The sequence below is a fragment of the Sinohyriopsis cumingii genome, chromosome 15 (assembly GCF_028554795.1).
Source record: "Sinohyriopsis cumingii isolate HCF-2022 chromosome 15, ASM2855479v2, whole genome shotgun sequence".
NCBI lineage: Eukaryota > Metazoa > Mollusca > Bivalvia > Unionida > Unionidae > Sinohyriopsis > Sinohyriopsis cumingii.
Genome location: NC_142975.1, coordinates 88,777,892 through 88,802,417, shown reverse-complemented (window position 1 = coordinate 88,802,417; position 24,526 = coordinate 88,777,892). Strand labels below are relative to the sequence as shown.

The window sequence follows — 24,526 nt, the reverse complement described above, 5'->3', positions numbered from 1 at the left end:
TCATTGTTTTACCGACATGGGGATGTAAAGTTATTTCATTGTTTTACAGACATGGGGATGTAAAGTAATTTCATTGTTTTATAGACATGGGGATGTAAAGTAATTTCATTGTTTTACAGACATGGGGATGTAAAGTCATTGTTTTACAGACATGGGGATGTAAAGTAATTTCATTGTTTTAGTGACATGGGGATGTAAAGTAATTTCATTGTTTTACAGACATGGGGATGTAAAGTCATTGTTTTACAGACATGGGGATGTAAAGTAATTTCATTGTTTTAGTGACATGGGGATGTAAAGTAATTTCATTGTTTTACCGACATGGGGATGTAAAGTTATTTCATTGTTTTACAGACATGGGGATGTAAAGTAATGTCATTGTTTTAGTGACATGGGGATGTAAAGTAATTTCATTGTTTTACCGACATGGGGATGTAAAGTTATTTCATTGTTTTACAGACATGGGGATGTAAAGTAATTTCATTGTTTTACAGACATGGGGATGTAAAGTAATTTCATTGTTTTATAGACATGGGGATGTAAAGTAATTTCATTGTTTTACAGACATGGGGATGTAAAGTAATTTCATTGTTTTATAGACATGGGGATGTAAAATAATTTCATTGTTTTACAGACATGGGGATGTAAAGTAATTTCATTGTTTTATAGACATGGGGATGTAAAGTAATTTCATTGTTTTATAGACATGGGGATGTAAAATAATTTCATTGTTTTATAGACATGGGGATGTAAAGTAATTTCATTGTTTTACAGACATGGGGATGTAAAGTAATTTCATTGTTTTATAGACATGGGGATGTAAAGTAATTTCATTGTTTTACAGACATGGGGATGTAAAATAATTTCATTGTTTTACAGACATGGGGATGTAAAGTAATTTCATTGTTTTATAGACATGGGGATGTAAAGTAATTTCATTGTTTTATAGACATGGGGATGTAAAGTAATTTCATTGTTTTACAGACATGGGGATGTAAAGTAATTTCATTGTTTTAGTGACATGGGGATGTAAAGTAATTTCATTGTTTTACAGACATGGGGATGTAAAATAATTTCATTGTTTTACAGACATGGGGATGTAAAGTAATTTCATTGTTTTAGTGACATGGGGATGTAAAGTAATTTCATTGTTTTACAGACATGGGGATGTAAAGTAATTTCATTGTTTTACAGACATGGGGATGTAAAGTAATTTCATTGTTTTACAGACATGGGGATGTAAAGTAATTTCATTGTTTTACCGACATGGGGATGTAAAAGTTATTTCATTGTTTTATAGACATGGGGATGTAAAGTAATTTCATTGTTTTACAGACATGGGGATGTAAAGTAATTTCATTGTTTTATAGACATGGGGATGTAAAGTAATTTCATTGTTTTATAGACATGGGGATGTAAAGTAATTTCATTGTTTTATAGACATGGGGATGTAAAGTAATTTCATTGTTTTACAGACATGGGGATGTAAAGTAATTTCATTGTTTTATAGACATAGGGATAATTATCTTTATGTTGGGTATCAGCTTTTGAGGATCTTGTGATTGTTCCAAACCAACTACAAAAATTATTTTATCCATGAATAAAACAGGACCTTTGTACAATAAATATGTATCCTGTTAAATATCCTCATGCATGCCAATTTTGGTAGATACCACTCAAGTGCTTTCAACAGCATTGTATTTTTTGTTATGCAGGTGTATGTAAGCATGCAACAGATAGAGAGATACCCACACAAAATTAAGGAACTTTATGAAGCCATTAATAAAAAGAAGTCCTCACATACTGTTGAGGTAAGTGGCTGTGTTTTCGTTATGAAATTTCACAAATTAAAATTTCTTGGTGCTTGTCAAAGAATGGTAATTAACATCATCCCACCTGACCATTACTCCAAGTGAGTTTATAGTAAGGTCCTTTGTCCACTGTGCATCACTTGTCAGTCAGTGTATATCATTCACTGAGAATTAATTCAATATTTTTTTCTTCAAAGCTTTCAATCAATTTATGAGTGATTTTATACAGAGCATTCTGGCCTCAAGGCTTTTCAGATTCAGTGCTGATCCATGATCCAATATAGTCGCCATTATTAAAAATAGAAGAACAAAATATAAATGAACCCCTTCTCAAACACTGTTGAACAGAATTTTACCAGATTGGTCAGAGAGCATTCTGGTGTGAGGATCATTCAAATGTAAAAATGATGCCAATCTACCATCAGATTTTGTATATGTTATTTAAAATAAAAAATGACTTTGCAGATGACTTTGCAGAGCAAGTTTATACAGATCAATGTTGATTTTGCTATCAATATAGATGCTATTACTATAAATAGAACTGCTCCAGTGGCCTATTGGTTAGAGCGTCCACCTTGGATGTGGGAGGTCGTGGGTTCGATCCCTGGTCGAATTATACCAAAGACTTACAAAAATGGTACTAATAGCTGCCTTGCTTGGCACTCAGCATTAAGAGGTTAGTGTTAGGACTGGTCAGCCTGGTGTCAGAATAATGGGACTGAGTGGGACATCATGCTACATGTCTACGGCATGATGCCCCATTGCTAGACATCACTATAAACTGCCACACTGCAGACATCATAGCATATGACTGAATTTTCTTTTAAAGCTACATTAAAAATCCATATCACATAAACACACACACACACTATAAATAGACAAGCCTTGAAATGACTTCTCAAAAAACTCAATAGTTTTTGACCAATCTCGACAGAAAACAAATGATTCTGATTTAGCATTAAATACGGCTGCCATTACTAGAATCACACCTAACTTCACAATGTACCTTTCTTCTCAGAGTGACAGTGTGAAAGGGATATTGATTTGCCCTTGGAGGGGCCGAGTGTGAGAGGGATATTGATGTGCCGTTCGAGGGACCAAGTGTGAGAGGCATATTCACATTATACTTGCCCTCAGAGTGATAGAATGTGAGAGGGATATTGATTTGCCCTCAGAGTGACAGAGTGTGAGAGGGATAGATATTGATGTGCCCTCAGAGAGTGAGAGGGATATTGTTGTGCCCTCAGAATGACATAGTGTGAGAGGGATATTGATGTGCCCTCAGAATGACATAGTATGAGAGGGATATTGATATGCCACCAGAGTGACAGTGTGAGAGGGATATTGATTTGCCCTCAGAGTGACAGAGTGTGAGAGGGATATTGATGTGCCATCTGAATAATAGTATGTGAGAGGGATAGTAATGTCCCCTCAGAGTGACAGAGTGTGAGAGGGATATTGATGTGCCCTCTGAATAACAGTATGTGAGAGGGATATTGATTTGCCCTCAAAGTGACAGTATGTGAGAGGGATATTGATTTGCCCTCAGAGTGACAGAGTGTGAGAGGAATATTGATGTGCCCTCTGAATAACAGTATGTGAGAGGGATATTGATTTGCCTTCAAAATGACTTAGTGTGAGAGGGATATTGATTTGCCCTCAAAGTGGCAGTTTGTGAGAGGGATATTGATTTGCCCTCAAAGTGACAGAGTGTGAGGGGGATATTGATTTGCCCTACGAGTGACAGAGTGTGAGAGGGATATTGACTTTAGTTCTGCCTTCAAGAACTTGGAATTGGGTTTGTCCAGGAAATTATTTAAGGATAAAATCATGTACAGCTGCTCTCTGTATATTTTGAATATTTATTTTTATATGCTAACATGTAAGAAAGACATCAAGTATGTTACAGACCTTTTTGTGTTCTACTTCTGGGTTATTGTTATGGCAAAAGGAGGTAGGGATAGGATACGTTTTTGTTATGTTCCTACTAGTTACAAAAAGGGAATTTTAATTTGGTCCTCTCTGTTGTCAACATGACTATATTGAAAAGCTGGGTGGCATGAGTGCACATAATACACTTGATAACAACAAATGAAATTTGGTAAACAAATTTATATATACAATCTAGATGACCTGGGTTTTCATACCATTACAGGAATATTTCTTTTCTTTAAATTTTTTTTTTTTAAAGTTGGACTTGTTTGATAAAAACCTATTTAGCACAGTTAAACAGAAGCTAGTTGACATATAATCTAGGTGACCTGGTTTTGATTACAGGAATTTTCACTTATTTTAAATTTTTAAATCTGTTAAAAAATGTTTTAAGTTGGATTTGTTTTCTTAAAACCTTGTTAGCATAATTGAACAAAAAGCTAGTTGACAAATAAAATTTAGTTTGAATGTTTGTCTGCATATCTAGATGAAATTTTCAAGCTTAAAGCAGGTTTTTGTATGTTTTTGAACTTTATAGATTTTTTTTCTCAGCATTTTTTAAACACAAATCTAATTGAAACTGCACATACTTTATCCTTGGGGAATGATTTTTCAAAATTGTAAATGGTTCTGCCATCTAGAATACATCGGAAAGCATGAAACATTTAGTGACAGACAATTGAGTTTTTCTAGTTTTGGTCTTTTGCTTTAAATAAATTCACCAGTTATATGCAGCTGTTATATAAAACCTAGGTTACAACTATTAAATAGAATATTAATTAAATTATTTAATTTTTTGAATGTTTCTTTTATTTTTTTTATTAGGGTTCATCAGGGAAAGTGAGTCTGATCATATGAAACTTTATTATTGACCCTTGTTTATGACCTACAGCTTCTTTGTTCCTACTTTACTTGTATATGTACAGCCAAATCTGCTTTAGTTATCACCTGTATAAGGCAGTCACCTGTATTAAACAGGCACTTTTTCAAGATCCCAGAAACTATTTTTATGTAGGTGTGAACCTCCATTTAGCAACCACCTTTCTTTAAAGGACACTGTCTTGTTTCACAGAGGTGGCTGCTTAAGACAGGTATGACTGCATGTAACATAACTTACAGAGCACACCATGTTTTTTCCTGTGTATCTTGTAAATAAACCATTATATACTTTGTTGTTTATTTGCACTTTGAATATCCTGTAGACAAAGTTCACAGCACACACACTTATCCTTCTGAGTGTCTCTTTCATGGAGTAGCAGTAGATCAAATACCCATGTCAGTAATTTATAGACATGGTATGCTGTATACTGTTGTTTTCTGAACCCCAAAAAGCCCCCAGGAAAACCCCAGGAAAAACCATCGACCCACAGGAAGCTACGGGCAAACTTTCTCATATATACACACACTGGCCAAGCACAAGACTTGAACCTAGGCAGACAGATGTGGGATGTCAGTGATCTGTAAAGGCAAGTGCCTTTGACCACTCAGCCACCCAGGTCCCTCCTAATTGCTGAATCATGTGTACATGTTTTGCATCACATGGGTGCAAGCTTGATCTTTTTCTGTTCAGGCCAGTTATTTTACATCCAGGATGCAAAATGTTGCATTAACATGCACTTTATATACTACTTGGTAGACAAGCCCTTTTTTTACCATTTTTGACCTTGAGAATCCTGTACATGGAGGACACTACTGACCATTGTTCACTTGAATACCTTGATTGAGTACACTGTATAACATTATCCTCTTGAATATGTTTTAGCCCCGATACATTTATGTATCATTGTCCTTTTGAGTATTATTGAGTATGCTAATGTCCCAATGCACAATTGTATCTTGAAGATTGAGTGCACTATTTAAATTTTCCTCATGAGTATCATTGAGTACACTACTGTCCTCATGTGTGATTGTATTTTGAGTGTCATTGAGTACACTAATGTCCTCATGTGTGATTGTATTTTGAGTATCACTGAGTACACTACTGTCCTCATGTGTGATTGTATTTTGAGTATCATTGAGTACACTACTGTCCTCATGTGTGATTGTATTTTGAGTGTCATTGAGTATGTTTATGTCAAAATATATATTGAGTACACTTTATAAAACTGTTCTCTTGAATATGTTTTAGAGCAGGTACAAGATGTATCATTGTTCTCTTGAGTATCATTGAGAACACGAATGTCCCCAAGTATGTCATTGTATCTTGAAGACTGAGTACACTATACAAAATTGTCCACTTGAATGTTTTTGACCAGGTTCACTAATGTATCATTGTGCTATTGAGTATTACAGAGTATGCTAATGTCCAAATGTATCTTGAAGACTGAATACACTATACAAATTTGTCCACTTGAATGTTTTTGACCAGGTTCACTAATGGATAATTGTACTCTTGAGTATCACTGAGTATGCTAATGTCCAAATGTATCTTGAAGACTGAGTATGCTATACAAATTGTCCTCTCAATCATGTTTTTGACCAGGTTCACTAATGGATAATTGTACTCATGAGTATCACTGAGTATGCTAATGTCCAAATGTATCTTTAAGATACCTCTTGGACTTAGACACATTGATACTGTGACCTAATTATTATTATAATTACATTGTTGGGTAAAGAATTAACTATGGCAATTCCCTCCCAGCTCCCCACTTTTTTATACTACCCACTGTTATTGTGACAAGATAAAATCCTAGCACATCACTGTATATATTACTGTTATTTTGTGCATCTTTTACACAGAACACTATAGAATATTGCCCACTTGCATGTATGCAGAGTACAATATAGAATGTTATCCACTTGCATGCTTGGAGAGTACACTATAGAATGTTGCCCACTTCCATATATACATATTACACTAAGGAATGTTATCCACTTGTATGTATGCATTGTACACTTTAAAATGTTATTTACTTTTATATTGTGCAGAGTACACTATAGAATGTTATCTACTTGCATGTATGCAGTGTACATTATAGAATGTTATCTACTTGCATGTATGCAGTGTACATTATAGAATGTTATCCACTTGCATTTATGCAGACTACATTATGCAGTGTTATCCATTAAAATATTTTCTAGGTGGAATTCACTAGTTTTTTTTACTGCATTTAATTTTTATCTATTTGATGTCCTTGAGTGTTTTGGGATGATTAGTATTCATTAATTTACATTTTAAGAGCTTTTGTTAGTATATTCTGAAACAGTTAAACTCCTCAAAAATGAAATCTTATTATACCAAATTCCCTCAGGACTGATATATTTGGGATGTCCCAACCATTTTCTTCATTTTCTCCCCCCCCCACCACCAAAATTCCAAATTTCAATTTTACAAAGAAATAAAACTGCTAAAAAGCTGCTAAGTTCATGACACATGTTGGAACAGGTTAATTACAGTTTGCAAGTATTGTGGTAGGCTTATCTGTGAAACAAAGACCTGGAAAATGTCCCTAAGGCATGCAAAGCTTAAACAATTCTTTATTCACATTGACAAAAGATTAGGGCTGATAATAGGCCAATATGAAATCTTTGCATCATAAAATTGAGTCAGCTTTTTAGGTGAATTATTCAAATGCTCATATGTAAGCCATTTATCTGCTTATTATCTAATTGTGATTGATGCTATTCATTTGTATTTATCACATAACAATGGAGGTTCTTACAACTGTTATCAATTCTAAGTATGATTATTCTACAAGCAGATGAGTGCCAGCTGTTATCCTCAGCAGAAGTGTACAGATTTGTTGTTTTTTTTGTTGGGGGGGGGGGGGCATTTTTTTAATATAAAGTTTAATGAAATTATTATATACTTTTCTTTTCTTTAAATGAAATAGAAAAATAGTTCATGGGTCTCAGTGGACTCTTATTTACAATCATTAGTTCTATAGAACCATATCTATTACTTATAAATGCCTTCAGTAAAATACATATTCTAAACAAAATCAATATAGGTTTACATGTGTTAAGAACTGAGATTTTATGTATTCTAAAATAAAGCATCTTTCTGAGAGGTTATGTCAACACTGCCCTGCTACTGAAATTAAAGATGAAATTCATTTCCTTGCCAATTGTACATATTATGTTATATACAGGGAGTCTCTTTAATAGTATTTGTAGTATTTGTCCTGATTCCAGACACCTTAATTCATTTAAAAAATGTGTCTGGATTCAGTTAGTTGGAGAAAATATAACACTCCCTGACTGTAAAGCCCTTGATTGAAACAGTTCCTGTTATAAGGCACTACAAAGCTCTTCATTATAACAATGTTCATATTATAAAGCATGCCTCACAATATGAAACAGTTTCTATTGTAAGGAACCCCTCACAGTAAGGCTCTTCATTATAACACTGATATAATGTACCCTCTCTCTGTAAGTCTCTTCCAGTTCATGCTATAAGGCACTCACTCACTATAAAGCTCTTCATTATAATGCAGTTCATTTTATAATGCACCCTCTAAGTCTCTTTATGAAAACACAGTTCATGTTATAAAGCACTCCCTCACTATAAGACTGTTAATTATTACAGTTTATGTTATAAGGCATTATAAAGCTCTTCATTATAACACATTCCATGTTATAAAAGTCTCCCTCACTCTAATGCTCTTTGTTATAATACATTCCATGTTATAAGGAACTCTCTCACTTTAAAGCTCTTCATTATAACACTTTCCATGTTATAAAGCTCTTTCTCACTCAAGAAGCTCTTCATTAAAACAGTTCTTGTTATAATGCACTAAATCACTTTATTTCTCTTCATTAATACACAGTTCCTGTTATAATGCATCCTCTCACCATAAGTCTCTTCATTATAACACAGTTCAGGAACTCACTTTAAAGCTCTTTATTATAAAACAGTTATTGTTATAAGGCACCCTCTCACTATAAGACTCATTATTAAAACACAGGCACTTTCTCACATTAAGTCTCTTCATTATAACACATTTCATGTTATAATACACTCACTCATTTTAAGGCTTTACATTATAACAGTTCATGTTATAAGGCACTCCCACACTGTAAGGCCCCTCATTATGACACTTAATGTTATAAGGCACTCCTCACTTCTCACTTTAAGTCTCTTCATTATAATATAGTTCCTTTTATAAGGTACTCCATGTCAATAAAGCTCTTCTTTATAACACAGTTCCTGTTATAAGGCATACCCTCACCTTAAGTCTCTTCATTATAATACAGTTTCTATTTTAAGGCACTCCCTCTCAATAAAGCTCTTAATTTTGACAGCTTATATTATAAGACACTACCTCACTATAAGGCTCTTCATTTAACACATTTCTGGTAGTAAAATCTTAGTAAAATGACATTAACATGAACATCATTATAAGGTGGTATGCTCTGTGACTCCTGTGGAGAGTGTTATAATGAAGGAATACAATAATATATTAAATTACGTCTAATATCTGCAGGATACATTTAACAAATGAGGTAATATATACTTATTAATTTTCTTTGATGATCTTTTATGTTGTATTTTTTGTCAGTAAATATTATGCCTCATTCTATTGTCCAATGCAGACCTCTGATTATTAAAAAGTTCTTATTTTTATTCACAGAATGTATTTTGTCAGTGTTAAAAAAGAGAATATACAAAACAAATCAGTCAGATTAGACTGTTAATAAGTTTAAAAAATGTTAGCAGAGAAGAGAAAAGAAAGATGGAGATAATTCAAAGGAAAATTGTTGTTTATGATTATTATTTTGATTGGAAATGGGAATTCAGGAAGTGAATGATTGGATACACCAATTTATTCCCACTAGACTGTATTTAATATGGGTACTATATAGGTAGGTATGCTTAGATAGAAGTTTCATACTTCTGATGAAATTGTTAAACATTTAAGGTAGGCTACTTAGATTATTATTATAGGCCTACCAGAATTGAATGATGGGCTACTTAAATTATTATTATAAGGCTACCAGAATTATCAGAAGGGCTACCTAGATTATTGTTATAGGGCTTCCAAAATTATCAGATGGGCTAACTAGATTTCTACAAATTATCCTGATGCTTCAGATAGATAGGTTGCCTAGATTCTGAAATGTTTTTACTGTTATTACAGTAATTCTGATGGGTTTGCATCTATGATTTCTTTCATATTAATTTCTTCTACATATATTTCTTTGAACTGTTCTCATCAGGCTGAAGATATCCCAGAATGCTTCATCAGCTACTGCTGGACCAACTCCCATGATGCCATAGAAAAAGGGTCTAAGAAAAAGGAAGGGTCCTTGGGATGGGGAGATCCCAGGGAAATCAAGAAATTTCTGCAAGAGAAGGGCATATCATGCTGGCTCGACATAGAAAGAGTTGGAGGGGTATGTTTTGGGAGTTTTCATTGGCAGATTTAGCAGGTTAAAGGCAGGGGGTCCATGGGAGGATATAGCATGCATATATTCATCCACACTGACATCTACACCCACTCATTTTATGTATATTTACTTAACCTCACCTCACCTCACCTCACTCAAAGAACATACACACATTTGTATACCCCTGCATCAAGAAGTGGGCAGTATATATATTTCACTGTATCCTTCCATCCATCTACATGTCTGTCCATTCTCCTTGTTTGGGTTATAACTCTGTACCCCTTCACCTACTGAGATCATATTTACACTGTGTGTATATCTTTGGATAAGCATGTATGGCATGCCAAAACAAGGTAACTGTTACCCACTTTTTTGAATTTATTGTAAAGAAATTTTGTCCATCTCATATTGTTGGGGGTTAATTCCTACACTAATACCCCTATAGATATTCAGTATACACTTTGGATATATCTTGAGGTATACATAAGAAAAATGCACTAAAATTGGATCACCGAGTCTTCCTTTCTAAAACTTGTATACATCCCTCTTGTCTGGGTTGTAACCTCAATGCTACTAAACCTAGTGACATCAAACTTGCACTGGAAGTACATCTTGGAATATATATGTGTCATCCACCAAAGCTGGGTCGCTGTGACCTGCTTTCTATAATGTATCATCATATCATTCTGTAATTTAATTCCAAAACCTGTTCACCTATTACCACAAAGCTTACACTGCTAAATGGTTAGCTTTGTTTCAAGTTTAATAATCTGTTGGTTGGTTCAGATAATTTATAGTAAGTGGTATACACTATTGATCATTTAGGTAAATAAAGAGAGGGAATATCTTATACATATAACTACTTACTGTCATATTTATTGAGTAATGCTGACAAGGTCTTTTCTCAAAGGGATAAAACAGGTTATGCAACCATGGTTCACTACAATTAAAAGGAGTGAGAAGAAAAAAATATTTTTAAAAAAATTATTTTTACAACCAACCAACCCACACATATTTTTTAGCATGAAACCATAAACATGCATATTATTTTCTTTTAGGTATAATAGACACTGTGGCAGCTAAGTGTTTCTAAACTTTTTTTCACTGTCTTTTCATGTGCGTATGAATTTGCTTTCCCATATATACATATGTCAGTTACCTAGGTAAGCAATATCAAGTCCACTTGGGCCTCATGGTTTGTCTTGTTTTAAAGATACTAACTCAGGCTACAGAAGCAAGAGAGGTGTCTTGTGAGCTGCTCACTAACAACCATGTCCACTTTGGTCTCATGTTAGCCTTCTTTTAAAGATACTAACTCAGGCTACAGAAGCAAGAGAGGTGTCTTGTGAACTGCTCACTAACAACCCGGTCCACTTTGGTCTCATGTTAGCCTTCTTTTAAAGATACTAACTCAGGCTACAGAAGCAAGAGAGGTGTCTTGTGAGCTGCTCACTAGCAACCATGTCCACTTTGGTCTCATGTTAGCCTTCTTTTAAAGATACTAACTCAGGCTACAGAAGCAAAAGAGGTGTCTTGTGAGCTGGTCACTAACAACCATGTCCACTTTGGTCTCATGTTAGCCTTCTTTTAAAGATACTAACTCAGGCTACAGAAGCAAGAGAGGTGTCTTGTGAGCTGGTCACTAACAACCAGGTCCACTTTGGTCTCATGTTAGCCTTCTTGTAAAGATACTAACTCAGGCTACAGAAGCAAGGGAGGTGTTTTGTAAACTGCTCACTAAAACCAGATCCACTTGGGCCTTGGTTATAGTATTCATGTGAGCTGTTCATTAATAACTGGAGTGAAATTTCAAAGATGTTTTCCTTCTGTTATCTTATTGCAGGGAGGTCTGTTTGAGGATATTGCTGATGGACTGCGTAAGGCAAAAGTAATGGTGGCCTTTGTGTCCAATGAGGTATGAACAACATGAACAAAATATAAACATTTTTGTCATTTTAGGACACAGTTTGGGTGCACCCACATTAAACAAAATTTGGACACATTTAAATGGAAAAATGCCAATCTTATAGCAGTTCTGAAATAAAATTTAAAAAAAAGAACAAAGTGTATATTTATGCTATAATCTTTTAGGTATATAGGTATATTATTACTTTTTGACATCATATTGCTCTGTTTGACCAATTGTCACAAAGGGTTACATATTTTAATTTTCTAATTAAGATTTGGGGATATTTTTGACATGATCATTTTGGTCTGTCAGTACTTGTGTACATCATTATGTCCATGTTGAGAAGCTTGTTAACAGTGTTATTCAAAAACTTTTTGACGCTTACACAAGAATATTGATAGGCATATTTCTGTATCATTTTAGACTTTTATCTCTACTGGTCATGGACCAGAAAAGCTTATGGGATGGTCAGTTTTCCATCATTTGACGTCGGTCTGTTTGTTAGCACAAGTTTGTTATCATTATTCTCCTTAACTACCTGCATGATTGCCATGAAACTTTACACACACACACACACACACACATTCATCTCATCTAATTGGTGCGAGATGAAAATAATGGTACTCATGCATCCAGTATGTCTACGTTGCATTGAAAATCTTTTTATTGCTACTACTCCTGAATAGATGGGGTTATCAATAAAAAACTTCTTATGATGTCTGCTGAGTCCTAAATGAAAATGGTGCCAGTCTGACATTCAGTATGGTCACCATAGCAGTTGTGTTGAGAATCTTGTTGCCTCAACTCCTCCTGTTTGATTACTTATATCAACATGGGGTCTTTACAAAAAGACTTCATATGACATCTGCTTAGTCCTAGATGAAAATAGTTCCAATCGGATGTCCCATATGGCTGCTGCCATAGCAGCTATCCTGAAATTCTTATCATTGCTACTCCTCCTGAATGGATAGTCATATCAACATGGAGTTTTCACTGAAAGTGTTGTCTGGTTAGTCTTAAAAGAAAATGGTGCTGAGTAGAGAGTTATATTGACATGGGTTTTTAATCAAGAGACCTCTTATGATGTCCAGTTGGTCTTAAATGAACATGGTGCCAGTCTGGTTTGCAATATAGCCATCACACAGCAACCATATTGAAAATCTTGTTATTTCTAAAAACAAAATTAAATATTGTTTGTTTTTAACAGTATGTTCAGTCCCAAAACTGTCTGATGGAGTTTCGCTTTGGCTTGACAACTCTGAGAATCCCTGTCATCTTGGCAATTGTCGGTACAGGTTACAAATGGGAAGAGAGTGAGGTAAGAATCAAAGAGCATCATAGTTTTTACATCTTAAATTGGAATTATTTTAGATTCCATCACTTTTATTTTAAAAATATTCATAAATTGTCTTAGATTCCCATACTTTGATTTTAGGGTTAAAATATTCATAAATGTAGTTGTTTTTGGTGAAGCAGAAGATTTACTTGGTTTCCAGCACATGTAGTGACTGATTGCAAACTTTCTGGTGAGAAAATAGCTTTGTTTTGGGGTGTTAGCTGTCAGTGTTGACAGTCATGGTCAGTCAGTCAAGATTTTTATGCTTTGTATTCATTTAGCTTTCATTGATCATTTTTTTTCTAACCCAGCTTTTAACCCCATGTTTTAGTGTCAAAAATATTGTAATACTCTTCATCAATCCATCCATCCATCCATCTGTAACTATCATCAGTCCATCCATCTGTAAATATTATGTCCTCCATCAATCCATCCATCTGTAAATATTATGTCCTCCATCAATCCATCCATCTGTAAATATTATGTCCTCCATCAATCCATCCATCTATAAATATTATGTCCTCCATCAATCCATTCATCTGTAAATATTATGTCCTCCACCAATCCATCCATCCATCCATCTGTAACTATCATGTCCTCCATCAATCCATCCATCTGTAAATATTATGTCCTACATCAATCCATTCATCTGTAAATATTATGTCCTCCATCCATCCATCCATCCATCTGTAACTATCATGTCCTCCATCAATCCATCCATCCATCCATCTGTAATCATTATGTCATCCTAAGCCATGGAGTGGAAATTCACTAAAGGAAACTCTGCAAGCTTATTTTCCTCTTAATGGAAAATTGATTCTTCTGGTGGTATATCAGGGATACAACATACATACTATGCATATATTTTATTTACATACACACACACAGTCAAACCTGTCAATAGCAGTCACTCATGGGAAAAGGTAAAACTGTCTGTTGCACACAGGTGACTGCTGTACACGTTCACCATTCAAATTGATTTTTGAACAAACACCATGCACTGAATATTTTTGTGATGATGATCATTGTTGTTATTTTGTTATAGTTATATTTATTACTATATTATCAAGGTTGTTTTATGTGAACTGTACAACAAAAATAAAATTACGGGTTGTTCTCTCCCAATCAGCTTATACGAGATGCCTGTGATGGTTTTTTCAAAGTGCATGAAATAGTGTATAATTTTTTTTAACATTTTGAGGAAGAGATCGTGTATGAATTCAAATATTATAGTATTGTGGCATGGTTCCTGAAATTTTAAATACATGTACATGTATTTTTCTTGTACCCAGAAAGTATTTTTTTTAAAGTACTGTGAAAAATGTTTATTATCATTTGGGGGAAGAGTTCACGTATGAATTCAAATATAATACGATCATGGCATGGCTTCCGAAATTTAACAATTTCACCAGGTTCTTGAAGTGTAATGCGAAAATAAACATTATTGGTAATGTTACTTATTACTGATCCACGAGTAAAGCCAGTAAGTCGTCTTTGTCATCGTCTTCAATTAATTCTGTAAACAATCATTGCTCAAACAATAACCGACATGTGTTTCTTCTTTAACTGCATACACAACCAAGCAGCAGACAATGCAGTGGTTGATAAAAGATTCTCACAATTTAATAATCAACAAAAAACAAAAGCTGCCAACATGTTTGCTGGGCTTGACGATATTATTAGATGCATTCAGTTGACTAGTAAATAATGTCCACCTTATTAGCTGGAAATTGAAAGGGTATGAAATTGTACATGTGTTCACATGTAACATCCGTGTTTGATTGCAACATCCATGTTTGAATATATATATATATATATATATATATATATATATATATATATATATATAGATATATATATAGATATATATATATATATAGATATAGATATATATATATATATATATATATATATATATATATATATATATATATATATATATATATATATATTGCTTTTTATAGATTGGAATGCTTGCTGTTGGCCACCACTGTCCCAAGGTAAACTTTCAGTTCCAAAATGACACGGGTCACCTAGAGTTGTTAAAACTGGTACAAGAATGCCTGCCCAAGGGGAATGACTCCAGCACCAAGGGAAATCAATCTGCTCATACTCAGAGACAGACTGCATTCCAGGTAAGATACAGACTGGGAAAGTTGCCAGCTTGCAATTCTAAGATATTTTATATGTGTATTGGAAATCATAACATCTTTTGCTTCTTTACATTCTTGCAGATTAAGCCAAGTCAGCTTATGAGCAATTAGCACAGTATATAATTGTTCCCTGATTAAAATGAAAGAAATTTTTTTTTCATCTTTTGTGACTTTGTTTTAAGTTCATTTGTGCAAGAAAATTTGTTGGATTTACTGAGATTTGTTTTTAATTCATTTCCTTAACAGAAATATTTGGCTCATTTAATGGGTAATTATTTTAATTTTTTTAAGTTAAACCACATTTTCTGTCTAAAAGCAATGTAACTGGGGCTTAAAGACAACTGCAGGTGATATTCTTTCATTGTTTTTAGCAAGGAGTGTTATGGAAAATGTTATCAGTATTGTTATACCATTGTTTGAATACATCAATAATGCTGCACAAGTCACAGAATAAGAAACTGTTTGCTTATTGTCCTAAAATGAAAAGGTTTCTTTTAAATATCTTTTCCAGCTTGATATCTAGGAGACTTTAAATTTTTCCAATTTTTTTAAATCAAATAATTACCATAAATTTGAAAGTTTAGTAAATTTAAGGTTTTCATTCTTTAAGCAATTCAAAATATATTTGCTTCAGAAAAGAAAAGAGATGCTTCCCAAAGGGAAGCTGTGTGGCTGAGAGATTCTTCTCTGTTAGTGATAAATTTATTACTGATGCATTTATTCATCTACATATGTAATTATATATAACTAATGCCTTCATTCTTGTACATCTATGTTAATTAGATATGACTAATGCATTTATTCTTGTACACTACTGTTAATTATATATAATTAATGCATTTATTCTTGTCTTTTTACTTTGTAACCTTTAATTCTGCAAAGAGAAAATAAAGATTGATGAAGATGGTGATTAATTAGTTATGACCCTTTCAGGAAGTGCTAGAATTGGCTCAAAGAAAATTTCTGCGCCATGTATCAGCTTATGCTGAGGAAGTTGACACTATACCTTACCCTCGACTCATTTGTGTAGATCTGGTAAATGAGGAGGAGAAAACAAGGAAAGCAGAGAAAAAGAAAGTTAATGTAGATGGAACAGAATCAAATAAGAAGGCCGCTTCTAATGAACAAGATCTAACAAAAACTGCAGATGCAGGAGGGAAAAAGGAAGAAGCAGAGAAGGAAGATAAACAGGTACATCAGCAGTGTGAAGAGCAGTTATCCAGCATTCATGAAAAGATGGAAGACATCTTTTTTATCTATATGCATATTGAGAAAGTGAAGCAACTCAGTTTAATATTAAAAGTTAGCAGAAAGTTATCCTCTTTCTTAAGGCCAATTTTTCTGCCCTCATGTGGTGACAGTAGTAGACGTTGGGATGCTTTTTTATTTCCTTCATCTAGTAACAGTTCTTATAATATTAGTATGATTGATAGTGTATTCACTCGAGAAAGATGATTTTAGAGTCAATTCCAAGATCTTATGACTCAAAATCTCTTGATAAAGCTTGTAAACATCCAATGAACTGGTGGCCACCTAGTGTATCTAACGAAAGATAATTATAAAAGTTGCTTCTTGTCATCTCTGACTGAATGGAAAGAGAAGAAAATTTTCATATTTTTGTGAGGGTTGAATTCAGAAGGTTGAGTTTATTCTTAATACTAATATGATAGGAGAAACATAATATGCTACAAAATTTACTTTTTCATTAACTAATGGCTCAGATTAAAGCAAGTGTACACCAAAAAATGTCTGAAGATTCTGTTTTGACAAACCTGTGTTATAATACATGATATCTAATGAAATGACTCAGATGTTGTTTTACTTTGGAATTAAAAGCATGAATGAGATTATGTTCAGGACCAGCTTTCCAAACCTGGATGATTATACCTAAACAACTGAACAGGATGTGATAAAATTCAACATAAAGCATCGTGACAGTAAGATCTTTTGCAGTGATGCAAATGGTGCCAGTTTGCTTTCAGATATGGCCACCATTATTAAAAATAATAAAGCTGCTGTTACAAAAGATAGAAAAAGAAACTTTAATTTGTTTGTTGTCCAAAACTGTTGACTAGAATTGAACCAAACTTGACACATATCACCCTTTATTTAAATTTATACAGATGATGCTAATCTGCAATCAATTATGGACTCTGTTACTAAATATGGACCTTTCAACAACTTCTCCTCCTACATCACTGAGTAGAATAGAGAGACAATAACCCAATGAAACACTTCTAAATATCCACATCCTCTAATGTTCCAAATACTGATTATCCCCCAAAAGATGAGAAAGTAGACTAATTCAGATATTCTAAATGTTGAGACCAGATTTTATTTAATTTAATTTACAGATACAAGTACTAGACAGCATGCTCATTCAAATGCTTACTAGTTTACCCAATATTTGTTATTACTGTATTACTGAATATAGACTAGAAAGCATGATTTAATAATGCCTACTTTTGCATACTGGTAAACAGAGGTGGAAAAAGAAGTAAAATGTAATTCTTAATTAAACTGACCAGCCAGTTTGTTTCTGTTAGCACTGAAGCAGAAGCATGCATATGGCCTGATACACAATGTGGCAATTACAAGGTGAGTGATATCAGGTCCACTTTGGTCTCTTGTCATCAACAGCTTTTATCAGTTGCTTTTAACTATTGTTTGAATGTTCTTGTTTGTATTTTACATAATGGAAGGCTTGAAGACACCGTTAATATTGACTATACTAGACTATACTAATGTTTTGATCATTTCAGGCAAAAGAAGATGGCCAAAACGATGTTTCTGGGGATGTTGAGATAGTCCACAAGTCCAAATACTGCTTTAGGCTGCTTTGTGAGCATGAACAGGTGTGTAAAAGTTGTTTGATTTTCTAGAAATGCTGTTTCAGGTAGATTTGATTAAACTGAACATTTATAATTATCTGAGAATATTACCATAGGACACTGTTTTGGTCTCATCTGCATCATGATGGTGGGACATAGATATTACTATAGAACACTGTTGTTTGTCTCACCTGTGACATGATGGTGGGACATAGATGCTAATATTCCTTTGGTAATCATGATAGCAGCATTAACATTAAATATTGATGCTGTGATCCATTGCAAATAATTTTGAAATTTCTGCTCATCCTTGAGCAAATATCTGGGTGTCAATTCAAGAACTGTAACCATTCATAATGAACTGTGTGAAACCTAGCTTTTCATAACCAAATTATGCCATTCACTCCATTCCCTTTTCATACACCAGGTATGCCATTCACTGCATTCCCTTTTCATACACCAAGTATGCCATTCACTCCATTCCCTTTTCATACACCAAGTATGCCATTCACTCCATTCCCTTTTCATACACCAAGTATGCCATTCACTCCATTCCCTTTTCACACACTGAGTATGCCATTCACTCCATTCCCTTTCCATACACCAAGTTATGCCATTCACTCCATTCCCTTGCCATCCTTGATGAATGTTTGTCTTTATGTTGCAGTTATAATTGAAATGAGTAGACTTCAGAATGTTTGGCTATGGCTTCCCCATTTTTTAATTGATACAAAGAAAAACAAAGATCATTACAATGCAACATAAACTTCCACAAACTGTTCAGAACACAGTCAGCACTTAATCAGGTTCCCAATGAAATACTTGTTGGCATCACTGATGGGTGATCAAAACTATTCGTATTTTAATACAAGATGGCATATCACATTTATCAGATTATAAAAAAGCTGGCATTTTTTTCTTAAAAGTTTTGCCACCAATAGGCATTCAAAACATTTTAATTCATCCATATTTGAATGTATATTTTATTTACAGTGTATCGAGAATTTTGTTTGAAAAGAAAAATTTAGAAAAATAATGGACTTTTTATTAAAACTTGTGAATTTGATGCTGTTGATTGAATGTACATGGCACTAACCACTGCTTTTGACGATAAAATGAGCAGTATATCTAGGTTTCATATATCCCTTTTGATCACAATTTTAATTCTATTTAGCAAATAGGGACCTATCTTTTGTTGGTGTTTTCTATTAGAAAAAATTATATCCACACATACCCCAGTGTTGTAAGCAGGTTTGGAGTGTTTCAGGCCTGTTAATATGAGAGAATGGTGTATTTGGATTTTTAACGTAGCTTTTAACAATTTTTCAGTCATATCGCTAAGATGTCTGCAGTGTGGCAGTTTATAGTGATGTCTAGCACTGGGGCATCATGCAACAGACATGTAGCATGATCTCCCACCTAGGTACATTATCCTGACACCAGGCCAACCAGTCCTAACACTAACCTCTTAATGCTGAGCACCAAGCAGCTGTCAGTACCATTTTTGTAAGTCTTTGGTATGACTTGGCTAGGGATCAACCCATGATCTCCCGCATCCAAGGCGGATGCTCTAACCACTAGGCCACCAAAGCAGTATATATATGTAATAAACTTGCAGATTTCACATGCAGGCAAAAATGCAGAGAGTATAATGTTAAAATGTATGCCTGTCTACATAAATCTGTCAGTCTGTTGCATTTTTATTTTCCTCACAACTTTAGTGTTACACCATCTATCTTTACCAGGAATGAGGCAAACATGACACATTAAGTTTGTGTTCAAATAATTAAAAGTCAAGGTCATGGTGATTAAAATTAGTAAGATTGTGTCTGCAGCTGTAATTTCATTTCTCCACTACAGATTTGACTAAACTTGGTATATTGCATGCACTAGAGGACAAAAAAGTGATGTTTATTTGTTTATTTTGGACTTTATAAGTAAAAAATCAAGACACCATGAATGGAAAATGAAAAATGTATTCCTCACAATAACATCTGTCACATTTCAATTTAATGACTAGAAATTACTTTTTGTTGTCATTATTTATCTTTGTCAACAGGGCTGGCATGTGGTGGCCCCAGCTATTCCATTCCCAGAGCTGACAGTCAGTGAAGAGCAGGACTTTCTATCCAGCCTGGCGCCATATCTGATGCGGCTCATGGTCCTACTGAAACACAGTAATGTGCAGCTTACCTGTCTCACAACGCCTGATGGACAGAAGTTCCAACAGAAATTAGAGGAGGTATACATTGTTCATTTTTTAGCTTGGCTGTAGTCTTGTTCAACCAGTCTCATGTGGCTTTGTGGGATTTCCACCAACCAGTCTAATTTGGCTTTGTGAGATCTCCACCTTTGAGAGTTATGTGGCTTTATGAGCTCTCCACCAGCCAATCTCATGTGACTTTGTGAGATCTCCATCAACCAGTCATGTAGATTTGTTTGATCTCAACCAATCAGTCATATGTGTCGTTGTGAGATCTCTACCAACCAAAGTCTTATATGGCATTGTGAGATCCGCATCATTCAGTGATTTAGTAACATGCTTCATTGATCGCTGATACCATCAGAAGTTGCTTTGGACAGATTTGTAGAAATGAAACCACAAGATTTTTAATTCTATCTCAGAATTTATCTTGACATACTTTCATGCATTCATTCAAGCCAAAATTATGTTGTTAGCTTAAAAGAATATCATTAAATATCACTTTGTTAAAAAAATACTGATGTTAAAACCAGGTCTCAAACAGCCAGTTAAATTAACCTATGCTACTGCTATTTTCTTCTTCAAATAATTTACCCAATCATAATACTTTAGAACTACTACAGCCTCTCAAATCCAGCCCTCCCAAATTAAACCTTTGTAACTAAACAGCTAAACGTTACCTGCCCACAAAGGTGGCAGAGTGGTCTCCCCTCGATAGTCGGATTGGTGCCTAATCCCTTGAAATCATCAGTTGTAGATATTGTAGCATCTACTTTATAAGCATAAATAATAATGCATCAGTGCATTTTGTGTGCAGATTTTATTTTGTGTACTTTAAAGAACTCATTTATATTACTGTATAGCTTCCATTATAATTATATACATACAGGTAAGTTTTATATATATGGATTAGTCATGGCGTCCACTTCATACATGTAGTATAAGCTATGCTTGTGATTTCACCTAACTATAGGTATGTTGTTATTAGAATTGATTATTCAGCATTCACTTTATAAGTATTAGTAGTGATGCTCTAATTCTCTAAATGTATAGGCTACGTATGCCCTTTTACAGGTATTTATGACTGTGTGTAACTCTGCACAAACACTCCTAAATTTATAAAGCTGCACTATGCATATATATTGCCTGCTGTTTTTTGTATTACAGATTTAGACCATGGCCAAGACCAGTCTGACAACCACTTTTCATGTGTACTTTTCTCTGGTTGTCATTTTTTAATACAAGTCAGACATTCATATTATGGACAGAAGTCAGTTGGCGCAGAAGCATACCTTGAGGGATAAAACCATCACATTGTATGCAGGTAACAACAGTAACAATTACAATCTCACATGTCAAAATTACAGACCGTCTACGTGGATCAATATCCCTTACCCTGTCCCAACATCAAGAACTGGACAATGTCATGCCAGCAGAGATTGCCATGTTCCTTCATGACTGGCCATATAACTGATTGCAATGGGACATGACCACAACTGATCATACAGCTTCAGTCACCAGAAGACTGCTCCTGTGACCTAAGTGGTTAGAGCATCTGCCATGGATGCAGGAAGTCACAGGTTCGAACCCTAGCCAAGTCATAACAACGACTTATAAAAATGATACTAGCAGTTGTCTCGCTTGGCACTCAGAATTAAGAGGTTAGTGTTAGGACTGGTCAGCCTGGTGTCAGGATAATGTGACTGGGTGGGACATGATGCTACATGTCTGAAGCATGATACCCCAGTGCTAGACATCACTGCCACACTGCAGACATCATAGCAGTATGACTGGAAAATTGTTAAAGCTATGCTAAAAATCCAAATCTCACACACACACACACACACAATCACCAGAAAAATGAACTCGTCCAGTTCCATGACTCATAGTGCTGCTAGGCACTTCCTGCATGCAATGCTCAGCTTGGTGCCTCAATACCCAAGAATCTAGTTCATGAACCCAGTTATAAAATGGTTTAATCCACATAGTGCTGCTAAGCACTTCCTGCAGAAGATATCCATTTTATACAGATATTCTCATGGATCCGTCTAACCCCGAAAGTGCCACTAGACACTTCCTGTGAATAATGTCCAGTGTGAAGAGGCACTCTCTAGATCAGTCTAACCCAAAGAGCGCCACTTGGCACTTCCAGTGGATAATGTGTAGTTTGAAGAGACACTCTCTGGATCAGTCTAACCCAAAGAGTGCCACTAGACACTTCCTGTGAATAATGTCCAGTGTGAAGAGGCACTCTCTGGATCAGTCTTACCCAAAGAGTGCCACCAGGCACTTCCAATGGATAATGTGTAGTTTGCCACCATCATTGACATATGCAGGTAGTACAAGAGACATTGGCTTCTTTACCTTAATCCAAAACTGACAATAATTGTCTCTCAAGTTCCTTAGTTGTCATTATTAGATTTAAGATCAGTGAAACTCAGTCTTACAGGCCTGGACTGAAAAAGTTTTCCACCCAGAGTTCTTTCTTTATTCCTCTACATTGCCTGCTTGGACTACAGTTCAGACTCTGGTGATCATTGACTATGCAAGAATCCTTTCAGTTGTTCCCACAATATGACAAAGTTACCCCACAATATGACAAAGGTACCCCACAGTATGACAAAGTTACCCCACAATAGGACAAAGTTACCCCACAATTTGACAAAGTTACCCCACAATATGACAAAGGTACCCCACAATATGACAAAGTTATTGATATCTTAGGCTTCTTACATAGTCAGTTACATGTCCCAAGTACCTGAAGACATTTGTTTCTTGAAGATGCCTTCCCTCAAATCACTGTGGGTTTACAAGTCCCACACACCACTTTTCCATTTGGATATCAATTAGTTGATTTGTAACATTATGACCATGGGATCAACGTTGGATCTAATATCTTTGGTGGTCTTTCAATAGGCAGAACATGGCTTACCGTCTCCCAACCAGAATCTTACTAGAGATACATGGAAGCATGTTTATAGAATGGCCCACTTTGTAAACATAGAGATCCAACATACTATGGTCATAATCGTAATAATAGCTACGAACTTACAACAGGTGGAATGAGATGCAATGCTCTCTACTTGCACCTTTCTTAAAGACCATCATAGGCTAATCTATGTGCACAACTGTAATCATCCAGTTTCCTTTAATGATCAGGTTGATGAAATTCGCAACCAGCCACTAAGGATACGTTCTTTCCATCCCTCAGTCTCAGCTATGGCAGAGGGATTTGCAAGGCAACCAACAAAAGGAAGCAGTTTTACTGAATTTACATCCATCAAAACCACTGTTTTCCTGAATATATGTGGAAAAGAGGCAAAGGGAAGGCAATTAGTTTTTCCACCATTTCCATGATACCATGATCCCTATCTCAAATGACATACTTTTACATTCCCCCACCCCTTATCACAGATCTCAGTAGGGAGAGGGCTCCATTCTTTCGTTGCTGAATGGGGAAGATTTGCTATAATGAAAATGACTTGACAAGTGATTTCTGGGAGACTCTGTATCATGTTCAGTACACTTCCTCTTTTGCCCATACTTCCTTCAGCTACAGATGCAGCACTAGTCACTTGGTCGTCAACCAAAGCATATTCAGTCAACTCTTTTACACTCATGGGTTTTTAGTGGAATGCATCAACAGGTTCTGAATGCCATCCATTGGGGAGACTAGCAAAAAGCATGACTTCAGGTCCCCACTCATATGGCTTCCAAAAGTCCTGTGATTTGCCTTTTAAAAAAAAAGGCTATCAAATAGAAGGCTCATTATCTCAGGAGCAAGACCTGATATCACTTGTTACCCTCCTTCTCATTCTCAGTCTCCTTGTCAACAAGGATATCTCCAACCTTGAAGTTTTGGATGCTTTTCATTAGTAACGGGAGAATAGAAATGGTTCTCATTCTGTCCAACAGTTCAACAGTGGTAACTTATCTCAAACAGCAAGGTGGAACCAAGTCCCCAGACCTTTGTATTTTTGTGTGGGGTTTTCTAAGTGGCATTCTCAATAACAAATCC

The 24,526-nt window shown here is 35.0% G+C and overlaps 1 protein-coding gene across 1 annotated transcript in view; it reads left to right on the top strand.

The window, feature by feature from the left end:
• Positions 1–24,526, top strand: part of LOC149782268 (uncharacterized) — a 275,026-nt gene that overhangs the window by 233,170 nt on the left and 17,330 nt on the right. The window contains exons 44-51 of the mRNA XM_089935109.1: positions 1,716–1,811; positions 9,906–10,082; positions 11,920–11,991; positions 13,193–13,303; positions 15,286–15,456; positions 16,408–16,665; positions 18,237–18,329; positions 20,365–20,547. Coding sequence (XP_089791235.1) covers positions 1,716–1,811; positions 9,906–10,082; positions 11,920–11,991; positions 13,193–13,303; positions 15,286–15,456; positions 16,408–16,665; positions 18,237–18,329; positions 20,365–20,547 — 1,161 coding nt within the window. The remainder of the gene's footprint in view (positions 1–1,715; positions 1,812–9,905; positions 10,083–11,919; positions 11,992–13,192; positions 13,304–15,285; positions 15,457–16,407; positions 16,666–18,236; positions 18,330–20,364; positions 20,548–24,526) is intronic.